Source organism: Atractosteus spatula, chromosome 15, assembly GCF_055471065.1.
Source record: "Atractosteus spatula isolate fAtrSpa1 chromosome 15, fAtrSpa1.hap1, whole genome shotgun sequence".
Lineage (NCBI taxonomy): Eukaryota > Metazoa > Chordata > Actinopteri > Semionotiformes > Lepisosteidae > Atractosteus > Atractosteus spatula.
This window is the reverse complement of record NC_142720.1, coordinates 6441378-6459642: the sequence shown is the minus strand read 5'-3', so window position 1 is coordinate 6459642 and position 18265 is coordinate 6441378. Positions and strand designations below refer to the sequence as shown.

The 18265-nt window shown below is 41.4% G+C and overlaps 1 protein-coding gene across 1 annotated transcript; it reads left to right on the top strand.

Moving 5' to 3' along the window:
* The first annotated feature begins 1584 nt into the window (after nucleotides 1-1584).
* Nucleotides 1585-17880, top strand: pex6 (peroxisomal biogenesis factor 6). Its single transcript, XM_088933935.1, has 17 exons — nucleotides 1585-2803; nucleotides 3105-3274; nucleotides 3687-3770; nucleotides 4164-4275; nucleotides 5045-5181; nucleotides 5606-5717; nucleotides 6407-6615; nucleotides 8079-8271; nucleotides 8851-8927; nucleotides 9317-9449; nucleotides 9992-10197; nucleotides 10754-10815; nucleotides 11007-11115; nucleotides 11755-11871; nucleotides 12259-12336; nucleotides 13447-13586; nucleotides 16483-17880. Exons 1-17 carry the CDS (start codon nucleotides 1589-1591, stop codon nucleotides 16617-16619), a joined length of 3291 nt encoding a protein of 1096 aa, XP_088790061.1. The 5' UTR covers nucleotides 1585-1588; the 3' UTR covers nucleotides 16620-17880.
* Nucleotides 17881-18265: the final 385 nt, after the last annotated feature.

Sequence of the window (18265 nt, the reverse complement as noted above, 5' to 3'; positions counted from 1 at the left end):
ACAGAACGGACTGTAAACCCACTCGCGTTGTGCCAGTGCAGTGTAGGGCTGCAGAACTCAATCCAAAAGCCTCCTGACAGTGATCCAGATTCAAAGAGCTTGCATGGCATGACCGATGAATTGGTGCTGCCAAAGCAAAGCAATAATAATTGACAACACATTGCCAAACATTTTGATAAATAATAATAATAATAATAATAATAATAATAATAATAATAATATTGTTATTCCGCTCTACAATGGACACGCTGCCTTCGAACAGGTGTGAGCCTGGTCAGTACCTGGATGGGAGCCCTCCTGGGGAAAACAAAGGCTGCTGCTGGAAGAGGTGTTAGTGGGGCCAGCAGGGGGTGCTCACCCTGCGGTCCATGTGGGTCCTAATGCCCCAGTATAGTGACGGGGACACTATACTGTAAACAGGCGCCGTCCTTCAGATGAGATGTAAAACCGAGGTCCTGACTCTCTGTGGTCATTAAAAATCCCAGGGTGTTTCTCGAAAAGAGTAGGGGTGTAACCCCGGCGTCCTGGCCAAATTTCCCATTGGCCCTTACCAATCATGGCCTCCTAATAATCCCCATCTCTGAACTGGCTTCATCGCTCTGCTCTCCTCCCCGCTGAGAGCTGGTGTGTGGGGAGCGTTCTGGCGCACTATGGCTGCCGTCACATCATCCAGGTGGGGCTGCACATTGGTGGTGGTGGAGGGGAGTCCCCTTTACCTGTAAAGCGCTTTGAGTGGAGTGTCCAGAAAAGAGCCATGTAAGTGTAAGCAATTATGAGTATTATTATTAAAACACGGACGTTCCGGGTAACAGAAATTTAAAAAGGTGTAAACCAAGACACAGTGTGAAATTATAACATCGATATAAAGAGGAAATTGTGTAAGGATATACAGAGGGAGCTCTTTTTATTTACTTTTTATTAGTTGTATTATTTCGTTTGGATTGGGAACATAACATTCATGCCTTCATGCCTAGAAAACATTTGGAGAACAAAATATATTCAATTGTACATCAATATTAAAACATCTTTTGTGTACATGTTAGCGTAGGGATGCATTTTCATTAAGCTTGCTGTAGATATACAATACAATTGCATTTATTAAAAAAAGATGTCGTGTAATTCTATGCTACAATTTCTATTCTTATAGTATCGTCCAATAACAGGTTATTCTTTTTTAATGAGTTATCACGTTTAATTTTATTATCATTTGTCTGTCGTGTTTTTTTTCATATTTCAAGAAATATGACTAACATTCTATCAGGTGAAACACAAATGTTGAAGTTAAAACACGAATATCGATTAAAGAGCACTGATATTCTATGCATATACTATTTACTGTGCGCAACAATACAGCTAAATTTATTAAAAGTACTGTAAAATCGTCCAAAGTGATTGATTTTTCAGTCCACCATAATTGAGTCCCTAAATATTTGTAGTTTTCGCCGCAATCCGTAAGAAACGACTTTGAAATACTATATTTTGTTGTGTGATGCCCTCTGGTGGTTGAAGCGAAGAAAGACAAAAGGTTCGACAGCTCGCCTCTCTGCTTGATTTCCTGATCTCATCAGTTCGTGCTGCATTCGACAATATGGCAGCGCAGGCAGAGTTGTTTTGCTTGGAGACGTTTCCGTCTCATTATAATCAATTGCACGTCCTGCTTGCAAAATCACAGTTCAATCAGATATTTCCAGGTAGAAATGAATTACCATGTGTGCTGCTTTGTGTGCGGAGGCGGCAGTCTCCTCCGAGAGCTGACATGTTTCTGTGTGCCCATGTCACGACAGAGGAAGACATTCCGGAGTTTGCTACCTTAGTGAACAGCGATACACTGCTAAAACTTTACACAAGCAGACTGTTTTTTCGGCATTACGGGTTTCAGCCTGGTGCAAAAGTGACGGTGCGTTTGGCGTCTCCAATAGGCCTGGGTAAAATTGTGGTTGGCGCAAAAAGCAGACAGAGCTTTAAATGGGCAAATTCCGATAAGTTCTTGAATGGACTTCTCATACTCGCCTCCTGTCAGAAACAAAACGTTTTGGCGAGGCAGGGTGACGTGTTGTTAGTGCCTTACCACCCACTTTTTGGCGACGATATCGCCCAGGTTAATCAGTATTTTTTAGACCTGGTTGTCTTGGAGTGTACACCTGTTACGCAGGGAGTCATAACAGTTAACACGACTGTGGTGGTCACAGACTGCAGAGACTTGGCGCAGAATCACGGCACTTTAGAGGGCTCAAGCCAGGCGTCGACGACTAGACTTTTAACATCCCTGTATGCTTCTGATTTTGCACACTACGCTAATAGTTTCTCTGGTGGGCGTTCGCTGTTAGAAAAGAAGAAAGTCATTAAGTCAGACTTCTCTGATTTTCTGCAAGCATTGGAATGCAGATTCGACGTCAGAGTGATGGATGTGTCCAGTCTGCTGAAGCAAGGGAGGATTAAAATAAAAGATGAGGCAGATTTGGGGACCGACGTGGATGCTTCTATTTTTGTGAGCAAACACTCACTCCTTAAACTGGGTCTGTTCAACCACGAATGGGTCGTCGTGTCCACGTTAAGCCTCTCTTCGGACAAAATGAGGGTTTCGGTTAGGAGTGACTGTCCTGAGAAACCCGAGGACCATGCCTGCAATAAAGACGCCGTGACACACAGAGGTGGGCACCTCGCTGCAGTTGTTGTTGCTGAGTTCACCAGATCTCAGGACCTGGAGTTTCACGAAAACATGGGCTTCGTCTCGCCCTCTCTGTGGTTTAACTTATCCAGTGGGGCCCCAATGCCCATCGCCAGCAGAGTTGTCAAGATAAAGGTGAGTGCTGAGGTCTGTGTCTTGTATGGTATCCCGCTACCCAGTTGAGAAGGATGTAGATGGAACATTTTTTTAAAACAATAAATTGATCAAGTCATTTCTAACGTAAACTATTCGATCACACTCTTCAAGTACGGGAGAAATTGTGCTTCTCCATGTTGGCAATACTTTATGAGCTAGAGTGTACATATTGGAGAATACCTCTAGTTCAGTGAACAGAAGGGACTGGTTGAACTAGTCCCTGCGAGTGGTAAGAAGTGCCATAATTTGAAGTGAGTCTTTTTCTCCTGTTTTTCTGCAGAGATGCTATGAGCAGGTTTCCCAACAAGAGAGACAGCTGAAAGACAGCAGGTCCTCCACAGCATCTTTACCCTTTGCCAGAGAACTGCACATTGATGCCATCATTTCACCTGACTACAGCTCCAAAGGCAGTTTTGATAGTGTTCTCTATGCACACTTTAGGACACCCAGGTTAGTCAAGTGTCTCAAAGATATGAATAGTCATAGGCCCATTCCATTTTAAAACTGCAGGAACAACCTTAATGTGACTGGTGTCAAGGAAGGGTTTGTCCCATGTACAGTAGGAGTCATCATTATTGTATCACATATATACTACATATTATCTACATGTACAGGTGGGGAGCTGCGTCAGCATGTGTAGGCTGCAAAGGAACAAGTAATAGGTTTATTCCATGCTGAAAAGAGAAGAAAAAAAAACACAACGTTTCGGCCGTGGTGCCTTCTTCAGGTGTGAGCACCTGAAGAAGGCTCCACGGCCGAAACGTTGTAATTTCTTTCTTCCATTTTCAGCATATTATATACAGTACATACTGCATTTAAAACTTGCTCAAATTTCACTCCAGCTGATATTTTGTCATTTCAGGCTGGTACAGTTAGGGGATGTTTTGAGCATTCCTACTGAAGGACATGCAGCATTCCTAGAGAGTCACACTGAAGGATTTACAAGGTAATCTCTCAGCCCAGAAGCTTTAAGCAAAATCAGCTGTATATTAAAGAACAATTATTCTGTGAAGAATAATTATCTTTGTCTCCACAATATTAAACATCTTGATTCTAAAAGTTTACTGTGGTATACGACTTGGAAAATGCTAGGTGTGTCCATGCTTAGTGAAATCATGGTGAAAAACAGAGAGATACAGTAAAGCATAATTAAATTACATGTAACAGTGACCAGGTAAAGCAAATTCATGGTATTAGCACAGAAAGGCACTGTGACAATGTCTTGCAAAGTTGTCATGGTAAATGCCCACTAGAAATCTGGTTATGCTTGTAACTAATATCCTATTTGTTCATACCTATTTTTTGTCTAATTGTTTTATGTTGTCTTGTTATCTCGCAGTTGGCCAGTATTGTATTTCAGGGTGAAGAAGGTGTGTGGCACTACTACAGAGAATGGAGAGATGAGCCCTCTTGGTTATCTGGCAGATACAGAACACACATCTTTGTACTTGGTAAGAGAGAATTGTCTTTGGATATACTGTATATGTTGAATGTAAATAGGCATTGTATAGGAATGCAATGGTAGTACAATAGCTAATGTCCCAGAAATCATTTTCTGTGTGTTTTTTCATGGAAAAATATCCATACATCAATACCCTTTTTGTTGGAAAAATTCAGCTTAAATATCACATCCCATATTGCCTTTCAGACCTACATGCAGTTTTGTGTAAGGATCAATAAAGGTTATTTGAGATAAATTTGGAATCTAAGGCATATTTTCCCATTTGTGAAAGAAAAATGAAAAAAACATTCTGAATCTTTGTTCGTTAACATTTGGAGTCACCCATCCATCAATACCTGAATCATTAGTACAGATACTGTACAACATCTACACATTAACACAGCACAGTGGACTTCTAGTTCCTTAAAGGGCACTGGAAGCATTAGTGATGCAGTCTTAGTGGTCCAGCACTTCAGCTATGTGAGTTTGGAAACTGATTTTTATTAGTGGGCACAACAAGTTTTAATTGAAATCACAGATGTCTTGGGGAAAATGTGGAACTAAATGTCCATTGCCCTTTAGAAAAGCAAAGGCACAAGTTAGAACTGCAAATCTGAAATAATTAGTGAAAGTGATCTATTTTATTTTCCCCATAGGATTTTGATTCTAAAATGCAGTGGATCAAAAAAGTCTACGCACCAGGGTTTATTTGCAAGTTTTGTTTCACCTCTGCTTTTGCCTTTAAGTATTCCGGCTGTCGTGATTTTGTCGCCCCTCAGGCAGGAAATATAAACAGTTTCGTTCCCTGTTCCCCTGGGGGTGATGGGCCTTCATTCTGGACCAGCCTGTGTCCCCCAGGGCTCTCGCACACCGTGGAGCAAGTTGTCAGCACCATCCAGCCTCATGTCACCGAAGGGTGTGTATGACTGTCTGCAGCTAAACGAGAAGGATGTGTGTGCTGCGACCAGTGTCTTAGGATTCTTAGGAATTCTGTCACACAGCTTTCTCAGTTGAAGCAGCACGGAAAGAGTATCTGGTTTTACGCCACTGTAAAACAAACTGTCGAGCAAGTCTTGGTGGGTTATGTATTGGAAAATGATTCTGTGCTGATCCGTACCAGCTAAAGACTAATGCAAGTGTTTTATAACCATTACTTGTCTCTTAAATAAGGCCACGTATAGTAGAATACTGTACTAACTATACAAAAATGTTGCTATTGAGTGGAAAACTATTCACACGTACAGATGCTTTTGTTCGAGTTGCTCTTTTTTGTTGCGGTTCATTGGTGTTGCTTCCTTCCGGACTGTTCCCTGAGTTTTGCGTGGTGATTTTCCTTCCAGCGCCGCAGTGCTGGGGGGTGCTTGCACGCTCCTAGTGCACGGTCCGTGTGGCAGCGGGAAGGTCACCGCTGTCAGAGCAGCGTGCGCCAGACTGAACCTACACTTCCTCAAGGTATGTCCCGAAGCATGAGGACTGGGACCGTAATAAAATGGGGGGAAATGTTTGGCAATAACTTACCTTGCAAAAAAAAAAAAGCAGGATTTACAAAGAAAACCAAATCTGAACTCCCAACTGGTGTTATAAGACTTTATGATACAGTTTTACTGGGTAGATAGAGTAGCGTGTCGGTAATGCACAATGTTTCAGTTGGCTTCAGAGCATTGTGCACCACTGATCTCACCCATCTTTTTATTTTTATATGTTTGTTCAAGGCTATTTTAACTTGTGTGGTTAACAGAACCAAATATCGGCTTAAGGTAACTGAAAAGTTTTAGAAAATTGCCTAGTAGACTCAAAACCTTCTTCTTTAGAAGGGCCTGGTTCTGTTTTTCCCCTTTGCTCCTACCATATTCAGTACCCCCATCTACTATCTCCTCTCATTGTGCGTTTTTCATTGTGTAAATCTTGTGTATTTTGTTTTTTCATTTGTTGTTGCCGTCCTGTAAAGCGCTTTGTGAAGCCACCTTTAAAGGCACTGTATAAATAAAGTTTATTATTATTACAGTAGAAGGTCACGCACCTTCTACCAGTCTCCTTCATAAATTGCAGGGCCATGTCTGGAAGAGGTTCAGAGGGTACCTAGTGAGTGTTTGGCCATGATGTTTGGCTTTTGTGGGGCTTAACCGGGAGCTGTCTCGCAGGTGGACTGCGTGGGCCTCTGCGGGGAGACGGCCGCTGCCTGCAAGGCCAAGCTGCAGGCGGCGTTCTCCCGGGCGGAGCTGCACCAGCCCTGTGCCCTCCTGCTGAGGAACGTGCAGTGGGTGGGCAAGCAGCGCGAGGGCTCCGCGGAGGACGCCAGGGCTGCCTGCGCCCTCCGGCGTCTCATCGCTGGCCTCGCCGCCCCCGCCAGGTGACCACACGAGCAGCTCGGCGTGCCCAGGGTGTCAGGAAGTACGGGCGGCCGCACGGCGCGCGTCTCACTTGGTTTACTGTTGCAGAGGCAAAACCTTAGCCTGCGTTCATCAGCAGGCAGGAGCCAGGAAGGGCTGAGTCTGGCCAGTTCTGGGATGTGAGATGTGGAAGGAAAGCCCGAGTGCTGGCTGAACTGGTGTTGGTGGACCTGCAGAGGGTGCTCTTCTCCCTGGAAGAGAATGTCTAACCCGAGCTCCAGTATGGTGACTCTGAGGACACTGTGCTATAGGATGTCCTGTCCTTCAGATGATAAACCAAAGGTCCTGAGTACTTGCTCCTCAGAGATGCCCCAGCACTGTGCATAACTCCTGTACCTCACCTGCTGTGTAATGAGGCTTCTGGTGGGTAATGACTACCCACCTCAGATCTCAAGTGCTGTAGGATGAAAAGTAAAAATTAGTTTAATTAATATTTCCTGAAGTTTTAAGAGGGAATGCAATGCTGTTTTTATGTTTCGGGGTTAGAAAGAATCAGCATTGATGAGTGCGTTTCAAGCCACAGTAAAAGTCAAATGTACACAGTAACTTGTAAAACCTCCAATTTACATCACAAGATAGACTAAATTTCCAGGTATGAGCAGAGCCATATTCTGCCATTCAGAACGAGATAAGAAACGAGACGAGAAAATGTCTGGTGATGTGTTGCAGCCCTATTACATTGTAAAGAGGCAGATTTATGAATACATCTCTTTTAATCCAATAGAAATATTGTTCTTGACTTCGAGACAGTTTTGCCGACAAATATTACTTTCTTGTTAACCCTACGCGCAGATCACGTTGAAACATTTCTGTGGTGAAATGTCTGCTGAATAACCTGTACTTATTCACTCGTACATCACATTACATTAGTCATTACAGTGACTAGTGAGCAGGAAGGACCACATCACGTCACAATTTGTGGGAACTCTCAACTGATGACTTAGAGTACTTTCACAAAGTTCATGATTTTGTGCTTAATTTGAAATTTGTAATTTTTTTTTCTGGACTTTCAATGAATTTATTTCGTTACCAAGATTTTATATTTGGTCTGAGAAATTGGGTCTGCGGTTCCCCTTTAAATGACAGTCTTAATGTTTAGTTTCTCTAGATTTTTTTCAGAGTGCAGTGAGACTTTGTTCACGTGTGATGTGGGTTACCTTCATGTTTTCACATATTTCAGCCCTGAAAGCAGAGAAAGACAGTGAATCAAATGAGGACCTGTTGGCAGTGGACTTGATTTCACTGTGAAATAAGAATTTTAGCATTGCTTGGGTTGGAGCGCCTTTGAATTATTGACTCTAATAAAAATGCATGTGTATTCATTTAAATAGAAAATTTAAATGATTTATTTACAGAATGTATTTATTATTTGTTGCTTTTTGTACCTTTCACCAACCTCTGTTCTTTTAAATATGTTGAACAGTGGCAACATTGTGGTCATCGGCACAGTTCGCAGCCCACGGGAGCTGTCCCTTGATGTGATGATGGCATTTGTCCACCAGGTGGCAGTGGAAAGCCCTACAGAAGAACAGAGGAAGGCTATGCTGACCAGTCTGTCCGCAGGACAGCCTCTGGGGAAAGATGTTAACCTGGGCAAGATTGCTAAACAGACAGCGGTAAGGAAACAGGCAGCAGCTGGTTCCCTGTAGGACTGAGACTCCTTTAGGAGAAACGTGTTTGAATAATGCGCTAGAATAAACATTTTTACATGGGATATTGTTGTTTTATTGCTTACGATTAGCAATAACAATTCCATATGTTAATGGATATGTTTCTTACAACAGTGAAACTGTAACAATCTGGAGTAATACAGATTAAATCTCTTCTGTATGCTGCTGTGAGTACAATCTGGTTGGTCAACACTTTCCCATGCAAGCGCAGAACATCTGTTTTCTGAGCCACGTGCATCTTTTATACATGTGAAAGCTTGTCTTTAGGCATGGAACAGTAGCCCAGATTTGTAGTGAGATGTACTCATTCATTTCTACATCTCTTTGTGAACTGAAATATACAGTAGACAAGTGAAATGCAGTTGTTTTATTTTGCATGGATGGGAGGAATAAAAAATAAAAGCATACTTATAAAAACATTATAAGTAGTTTTACAGTAATGTTTTTTTCAGTAAGTGAAGTTTTCTGAGATGGAGTCAAAGTTTTTGCAGTTCTTTTTAGCATTTCGTATTTCAACTTTTTCAGGGCTTTCTTCTGGGTGATCTGTGCACACTACTTGGTTGTGCTGGCAAATCAGCCTACAGAAGGATCTTAAAGACCTGGTAAGATCTTGGGTCCTTGGTACATTGATATTGTATTAATGAATATTAATCAGGTAATGAATAATAAGCGTGAACAGATCAAGCTTTGCAGATGCTTCGCTCATGTTACCTTTCAACTAAACCCGCGCTCCTCCCTTTTTATAACATAAGACATTCTCCATTGCGTGCTCCGTTTTTGTCACCCATTAATAATACCTTTAATAGCAACAACCTTATGTGCCACGTCTGAGGAAATAGAGGTTTTGCCCTAGTAGACACTGACTTCAGAGTGTTGCATAATAAGTGTTTGTTAATTCCCACCAAGAGCATGAGCCTCTGGTCACAGCTGGAGCTCCTGATTTCTTGCTTCTTGCAGCAGCAGAAAGGTTATATTTTTGACTGATCTGTAGTTTCCCAGGCGGGATTAGTCTGCATGAAGAGGAGGATCTGCGTGCCTCTGGAGTGTGTATCCTGGCTGAGGACTTTGCCAGCGCTCTGGATGAGCTACAGAAGGCTCACTCTCGTGCCGTCGGAGCACCCAAGGTAGGCTCCTGACATCCATGCAGACACACGAACCAAGGGACGCAAGGAGAAACTACTAGGGCAACTGACTACAAACCCCTACATGAGCTAGATGGGACTAGGAGGCTCTCATCTATAACTGTTCTTGTGTTCTAAGACAAGACTGTTTGGTTTGTAAAAGGTGACTATTTAAGAGTTGCTGCAAAGTGTGCTGCAACTAAACTAAACTAAACAAAGTGAGTACATAATCTTACAGTATATGTCGTTGCGTGCTTGACAAATAGGACTTACACATTTGAAGCTGACCACTTGAAAATGCATGTGTTAAACATCCTTGTTAGCTGTTGAAACAGATATTCCCTGTTATCTGTGGCCTGACCTCTTCCATTTATTACCTTCAATTAATTTAATACAATTTAATTTTACAATTTAATACCAGTAGCCAGAAATACCTTGCAGCTCTATCTTTCTGTGCTCTGTTTGCGGTCAACACTGCTGTTAGGTGTTTCTGTGAACTCTTGGCTGAGTGAGACTCACCAGGCTGTCTGGTCTCTGTGCCCTAGATTCCCTCAGTGAAGTGGCAGGATATAGGCGGCCTACAGCAGGTGAAGAGGGAGATACTGGACACCATCCAGCTGCCGCTGGAGCACCCCGAGCTGGTCTCCCTGGGCCTGAGACGCTCGGGTGTGCTGCTGTATGGGCCTCCTGGCACTGGGAAGACGCTGCTCGCCAAAGCTGTGGCGACTGAGTGCTCCTTGACCTTTCTTAGGTACGGACAAGTCCTGCCTTGAGCACCAACGTCTCCACCACAAAGGCCTCCCTTTTTTTAAGCGAGGGCAATCATGTTAAAGTTTAAATGTAAAATCAGAATAATGTAGTTAGAGTGTTCATTTTTGGATGCTTGGAAGCAACATGCTGGAATCCCTGCCTGTTTGTACAAAAATGAGAAAGGTAGATCTTCAGGACGTAAAGTGGGCACATTCGGCTCATTCGAACTGTCAGAGCTGTCCTAGGGATTGAACCCTCCAGCAGCAATGACATCTCCAACATCTGCTTTCATCTGTATCATGTGGCACCGTAGAAAACATGCTTTTGAGTTGCAACTTTTTTGCCAAGCTCTAACAAGTTGGTTGAAAATGTCATGATTCCAGCCACCATAATTTATTTATTGGACATTTTTTTTCTGTGTGTTCTTTCTGTCTGAAAGCGCTATGATTCTTTAAAAGCTGTGGAGTTCATTAGCTAATTAATTAGTTCATTTATCAATCAGAACTATCATCTCCAATAAATGCAATAATTGTTTAATCTTTTTTTTTTCCGGGTAGCGTGAAGGGGCCGGAGCTGATCAACATGTATGTGGGCCAAAGTGAGGAAAATGTTCGGGAGGGTATGTACCTCAAGACGTTTTTCCCCAGTGTTGTGTAGTGGAGCCTCCTCCATGAAGCATCGTTAAAAATCAGCATTGGTTGTGAGCCATTCATGTTTTGTTATTGGATGATTTAGACTTTTGTGTCTCACAAGCGGTTTGTTTTGTCAGCGTTGTTTTTTGACTTGGCTCCCGTTGGTTTCCTCCTCCAGTCTTTTCAAAAGCCCGGGCTGCAGCTCCCTGTGTGGTGTTTTTTGACGAGCTGGACTCGTTGGCTCCTAACAGAGGCCGGAGTGGGGACTCGGGAGGGGTCATGGACCGGTAGGTGTGGCCTTTCAGTATTCCATAGCCCAGTTACACTTTCTGGAAGACCCTCAGAACTGCAGGGTGGTGAAGGGTGTAACCTACTGTATGTGTAACAATACAGTTACAGGGAGGATCAGGAAACTGTGAAATGCAAAGACTGCTGTTTCAGAACAAGCAGTCTAACAATCAAAAGCCCGCCTGCAAAGTCCTGTTGTGCTAGTTTGAAAAAAAAACGTAAGAAAGAACATTACAAAGGTTACAAAAGAGAGGAGCTCATTGAGCCTTTTTGGTTGTTAGCAGATATCTAACATGAATATCTTGTCCAGCTGTTTCTTGAAAGAAGTCAGGAAATGGGCTTTAACAGCTTGGCTGGGAAATTTGCTCTGTGTTCCTGCAGTCCTTTGCATGAAGAGGTGAATCCTGTTTTCACTTCTAAATGAGAAAGATCCCAAAGGAGAAACTTGAAATATTAACACTTTTACATTTCAAAACTTTCTCAAGTCCTGTGTAGCAACAGTTTGATCAGTTTGACTTACAACCTCAGACCATGCTCCTTCCAGAGTCAAGTCGCAAACGTGGCACAGTACAGTTGGAATTGGCTTCTTCCTCAGCATTTCTCTGTGTCTTCATACTTGCTCTTTCTCTGTTGTCTAGGGTGGTGTCTCAGCTTTTAGCAGAGTTGGATGGGCTACACTCCTCGGGAGACGTGTTTGTAATTGGAGCAACTAACCGACCTGACCTGCTTGACCCATCTCTGCTCCGGCCTGGCAGGTATGACCCTCAGATTTCACTTAATGCAACCCTTTAGTTTTGGACAGTTTGCCTTTTTTAGTGTTTCCACTTCATGCTTTACTGAGCATGAAACACGCAGTCAGCTGCAGTGCTTTACACAGAGGACAGACCAAAAACAAAATGCATTTCTCTTGGCAAGAATGTTTCATGATGGGAGTGCTGCTGGACATCAGTCTGTGTGTATAAAACCACTCATTTCTAGTTAAACCAGCCTTGTTTAAGAGCTTCGTTTTATAAAAGTTAAATGCAATAACTAGTCAGGGTATAATGTTTAAATATTTGGTTCAGTTTACCACACTTTTCAGGGCCAAAACATGATTATTTTTGGTGCTGTTTTAATGTGCGTTTGTTTTTGTCTTCTGTCAGGTTTGATAAACTGGTATATGTAGGAATTAACGAAGATAAAGAGTCTCAGCTACAAGTCCTTAAGGCCATCCTCAGAAAGTAAGTGTCAGTCAGCAATTCAGAAATATCTGATATCGTACGTAGACTCTCTTCATCCCTGTTTTAGGCCTGCAGAAAAGTGCAATTACCATGTAGGACCAAATATTTTCTTCAGCTGTCTCGCTGAAGCTAGTTCATTGCTACTGTATCATGGAAAAGCTATGCTGTAAATTAATTTTAGTCCTTCAGTCTTTCAAAACTTCTTTTCAAAACGTGCTGTTAACATATAATGTATCCATTTCTGTTGTACAGTTTATGTAATGGTTTTCAGGTTGTACTGTAAAATGTTTTGTTTGTTTGGGAGACACAGGTAATACTCCCTCTGGACAGCAGTTTCATCCATTTCAGTTCTCCACACACGTTCTTGTATAAATACTATGTTTTGAGCAAACACCACTGAAAAAACACAGTTTTAATGTCCACAGATATTGAAAAGCACTGGGCAGAGGTCCTTCCTTTGGTCCCTTCTCACCACACAATGCACACAACCCTGTGTTTCCACTTTCTTACTGCTCCTGTAGTTGTTAACAAATTAATCAAATTAAAACCGAAGAGTTTCCAGATTTCAAGTCATTACAGTTTTAAAGTTGATAAAGCTTATAGTCTCTTAAAAATGCAATTTAAAAGTCTCATAATGCAGGAAAGTTGAACTTATTCTATATTTTTTTTATATTTCATAAACATACTGTAAGTCTGTAGTAAAATTACCCTTTAAACACTATTTTATCATCATTTTATTTTCTTCATCTTTCCTTCTCAGTTTGCCTCAATCACTTCAACCCTTTAAGCTTTACTGCAGGTACTGTATGACCTCAGCGGTCCCCTTCCTCTTGAAAGTGGAGGTCTCATCCCTCTATTTACCATTGTCAGGGCGGCTTATCTTCTGTATCGTGTATCCTATGGTGGACACCATAGGATACACGGTGTAGTTCAGGCTGCAGCTCTAGGACACTGCTTCTGTGTTTCATTCAGAGGAGGTGGTTGCTGGGGGGCACAGTTCATACCAGAGCCTGTTTGAGACTCCTCAGTGCATCGGTCAGCATCTGGATCCCAGAAAAGTCTCTGCTCGCTCGCTTTCCCCCCCCTGATTTCACTTCTGATTCTTTGCAGGTTCAAGCTGGATCCAAATGTCAGCCTCCTGGATATCGCCGAGCGATGCCCTCCTCAGCTCACGGGAGCCGACTTGTACGCACTATGCTCCGATGCCATGACATCGGCCATCAAGCGGAAGATCAGTAGGATCGAGGAAGGTTTGTACCTTGACAACAAGCATAGGGGCCCCGTTCGGGAAGCACATTCACGTGTGCTTCATGGTAAAAGAAAACCAGCCTCTCAATCTATGACAAAACTGAAAAGAAGCATTGAAACTGCAGTCTGGCATGTTTTATGTAAGCATTCTGATGATCATTGCATATTAAAAAAAAAATTACAGTAAATGTGATGAAAATGTTTTATGAGTGTGTTTTCCAAGTCTGCAATTTATTTTAGTGTTAAAGGCTTTTCAGGTCAGAAAAGAATCCCCATCTTTAATAATAAGAGATCCCCAAATAGTTTTATTAAGATAAAGTGTTCACATCACTTTAAAGACTGATTGCAGTGTAGAGTAGTGTTTGTTAAAGCAAGCACCGGGCAAATTCCCATCCAAGAAATGTCAAAACATTTCTGCCGTCCAACATGATCATCACGGACTGGGCATCCAAAGCCATATAAATCTAGTAGCCCTGGAGATGGGGATTTAAAGGGTTTCAGAGAGCTCCCTGCTTAAAGTTGTCACTAAACGCTGTACACTTCAGCAAGAGCACCTGTTATGGAATGACAGCAATGGTTAAAAAACATTGGCATTGGTCCCAGATCATTGTGAGGTCCATCCTTTGTTTTTTCCATTTTGTTTTTTTTTTAAAGATTTTCAAAATTGAATACCTCATTTTGCTTCTACCAGAGCAACAGAGCTGCTTGATTTGGCCCATGGAAATCGCTATAATTAATAGACATATATTGCATTGAATCAAAGCACTAAGAAGAGAATGTTTTGCCTCTTCATTCTCATATTTGAGGGTCACATACAGTTAGAAATGACATTTACATTCAATGCATTTTTAAACAGGGTGATAGATGATATATATATGGCATTTTGAATTCCTGTCATTTTTATTTAAAATTGTGTCATACAATGTTACATTTAAATAAATTGAAAACATTTCTTGTGAAGCATTAAAAAGCATGTTCTACCATAGAGTCTTATCAGTTACCTCACCCCTCTGTTTTACACCTCTATTGCTCTGTCATGTTCCTCCATCTCTTTGCTCTCTGTTATTTAACCATCTTTCCAAAATCAATATGTAAACCACCTCTTTTGTTTTCACCTAGAAGATTTAATTTTTTTGTGTCTCTGGTAAAAACTACGTGTTTTCCTTTTTAAAACATCTATCCTTACACCTTGCTAAAACAAGCCAAATGCTCTGCTCAGAGCACCCTATTATTTTATCAGTAGCCTTTATTTAACTCTCCTTCAACAATCCCACCTGCACACTTACTAAAACGCATTCAGACATTCACTGTATTTCTATCATTTTCCTACCAGAAACTCCACACCTAACTGCGTTGTCAAATATTGCTCCTTCCTCTTCAGTGTTCCTTTAGACTAGATCTCGCATTTTCAGATCCCTGTTTCAAGGACCTATAACAAGCCTATTTTTCTCATTTTAATTTTTATTTCTTTTGGTGTGACGGAGCTATCCGCTGCCTAAAGTTTTGGCACGGAGCATGCTCAGAGCCCTTTAGTGACCGGGATCAAATCCGGGGAGAGCTACACTTGTCACACTGGCTGGAACTGCCTTCTACAGATCTGATTCGTTATCAAAACCTGAACAAATTCTCAGATCAACACGCCATTATCCTCATCATGGGAAGGGATTGGTCTCAAACTCTTTTAAAATACAGGCCCCATCTCCTTCAAGCTGTTGTTTCTACTTACAGAGGCCCAACACATACTTTGATGGAGGGGGTGGGGGTATTACTAATATATTTGGCCAGGGACTATACTGTGCATTTAAAAATATCATTTTCATAGAATTGCGATCACTTTGTAGGGCATCTCCTTGCTTTGTGTTGTGTGTTTTTTTTTAATTCAGCTCCTGATGCATGATTGCATAAGGAAGTAGTTACTGTAGGTACATTATCCATCTAGGTGCAGACTTGAGGTGAGCACAAAGCAGATTCTCCATCAGTCTAAAAAGTGCAGCATTCTGGAACCCTTTCAAGAGTTCACGCACACCTTACCCATTTTCACTATCTTTACAATCAAATTGTAGAGAAACTCCTCTCAGGCCACCTTGATTTCGAAAAATGGTTTTCAAATACCTTTTCTGTTCTTGTTTGGCTTAAGCTACAGATGTCTTTGGAAAGTCCAAAAAGTGTGAATGGCATTGAAATACTACATCTGCCTTGTATACTCTGCTCTGATGTCTCTGTAGCCTACATTTTTGCAAGTTCAGATATCTTCCAAGCTGAGAGTTCTATTAAAATAAAAAATACATTCTGTTAAAAATAAATTAAGGACGTTTTCCTAGACAAAGCTACCAATTCAAGTAAAGCATTTAAAGGACAGATTTTATCTATAATACTATGTTTTTTTCTAACTCCAGATATTTTCTGAAAACTGTTTTCATGGGGGAAGAGTCATTATACGTGTTTATTCTATACCTGCATTACATCTTGCTGTTTGAACTTTTACACTGCAGATATCTTTAGAAAATGCAGTGCCAGTTTCTTTTATGAAGCAAAGACATGATAGTCCACTTGTAAGTTTCTTACTTGAAGATCTATAGCACTGATTGGGCAGCACACTTCCAGGAATGTGACTTGTGTCACTTCCTAATGTTACTGCTGGTGAAATGTCGCCGAGTGCACACGAGCTTGTGTGGGAAAATGTTACAGGATGAGAAAAGGACTTGGGGGATAAAACTCTGGAACCTCAGCTATTCCTAGTAACGGCACAGGTACAATTTCTGGGAAAGCAGCCATTGCCTTGTCAATTCGAAGTGTTGTCTGTGCCCCTTGAAATAAGTAAATCAATTTTAAAAAATGTTGGAGAATGCGAGCTACTAATCATTACTGTTACGTGTTCTTTCTTCCATCTTGTCTCAGGTCTGGACACTGAAAATTCAGATCTCCTACTGACACTGGAGGACTTTCGCCACGCCCTGCAGAACCTACAGCCATCTGTATCTGATCAAGAGCTGCTGAAATACAAGCTCATCCAACAGAAATTCACAGCAAAATAACACCACCCACGTCGGTCCAGGTTTTTAAAAAAATGTCCCTTTTAAAAGATGGCATACCTCTGGCCAAATCTACATCCTTTCTTATGCACTATATTCGCAGAAGGCAGGCTGTCTACCAAAGCTTACTCTTCTAGACCACAAGACTCTCAATATGTTTTTTCTCCCTCTTCCATCTTTTTTTAAGGTTTCCGTATTAATGGAATGGGAAAAAACAAACTAGTTTCCATTAGTCACTGTCAGTCACTTCTGTTTTCTCTTTTAAAATATAATGCGCATTACAAGCAAAAAAAATTCACACGCATAGAATACAACAAAACTGCACTTTGTTTACTTCATAGAGGAAAAAAAAAGTTGGGCTTTGATATTCACTGCTGATTACTGTAGCCTTGGTGCAAGTGCATTTTCTTTTTAAGATTAAACAATGTGGAGTTACAATAAATGAAAAAAAACCTATATCTGTAATAACATTTTCACCAGAAGTATAAAAACAGATCATAACATTAATAGCAGATAAAGATTCAAATTGGATACGCCTCTAACACGCTAATGGCTTAATATAATTAGGTCTTGTTTTTGACACTGTCTTTAATGCCTTTCACCTTGAAAGTTTTTTCTTCTTTGACATGGAGATCTCCAGACAGAATGCTTACCTCGAGAGAGGCAACATTCAGTTTGCTTTTAAGCTAAAACAGTGGCTCTTTAATATAGAAGAAACGTTTTGGCACCTCAGATGAGCAACTATTGACTAAAAGCAGGATCAACCGCTCAGAAATAAAGTAGTAAAATCAAAATAAATACAAAGATGCCAGTCTGTGTGCAATCCACTACTTTTCTAAAGCCACTTGGCCTTTGTATGACTTTTGTCCCCCCCAGTGTCATTAAACTCAGCTGGAAGATGAAAGATGAAGGCAGCAAAAAGCTGCATAGCAGGTGTGCCAGGAAGTGCAGAAATCAAATTAAGGTTTCTGCATGGGCAACAGAGATCCGGCCACTGGCACAGTACTAGTCTGCAGTAGTCTGAGAGGAGCCAATACGATAGTACCTCGTACAGAGCTGGGTGGGACTGTTCACCGTTCACACTCATTCTGTCTTGAAAACACAGCGTCGTAGGACAGTGGAAACATACATTCCAGTACCGGAAAAGATTACCAGAGATTACAGGGAAATTCCTTTTGTATGATTAAAATGATAGAACTAAATGTAAATAATTTACAATCACACTCATGTAATATAATGAACCATAATAAATGTATATTTAAGAGATGGCGTACAAATCACTGTGTCGATAACCTAGTTGTATAAATTTCTGTCTGATTTCTGTTCCTGAAACATGGAATTTCCCCGCTGTTTTTTTTTAGTTCGTTGTTTTTGATGAGTTTGAAAACTTAGTGCCTCCGTGGCGGCTTGGTCTTCCATTTCTATCCCAGTTCCTGCTCCCCTCAGTGCCGTAAACTCAAGGGAAATGCGGCAGTCGGATGGACACTCTGAAAGACAGGAATGAGAAAACGCTTTTCAAAACGGAAGCATCAGAGCAACTAAAAAAAAGTTTTTTTTTGGCGCATGTTCCTTCCAATTGTTCGCCTACTAGAATTTGTTTTTACGGTGCACAAGATCTGAAACGATCTTGGAGGCAAGCTGAAACCCAC

Bases quoted from the DNA above. Each gene is read 5' to 3' on its own strand.
- pex6 (XM_088933935.1), top strand. From the start codon at position 1,589: ATGGCAGCGCAGGCAGAGTTGTTTTGCTTGGAGACGTTTCCGTCTCAT. The intron at 10,816-11,006 runs GTATGTACCTCA...TTCCTCCTCCAG, and splicing joins TGAGGAAAATGTTCGGGAGG to TCTTTTCAAAAGCCCGGGCT. The intron at 13,587-16,482 runs GTTTGTACCTTG...ATCTTGTCTCAG, and splicing joins GATCAGTAGGATCGAGGAAG to GTCTGGACACTGAAAATTCA.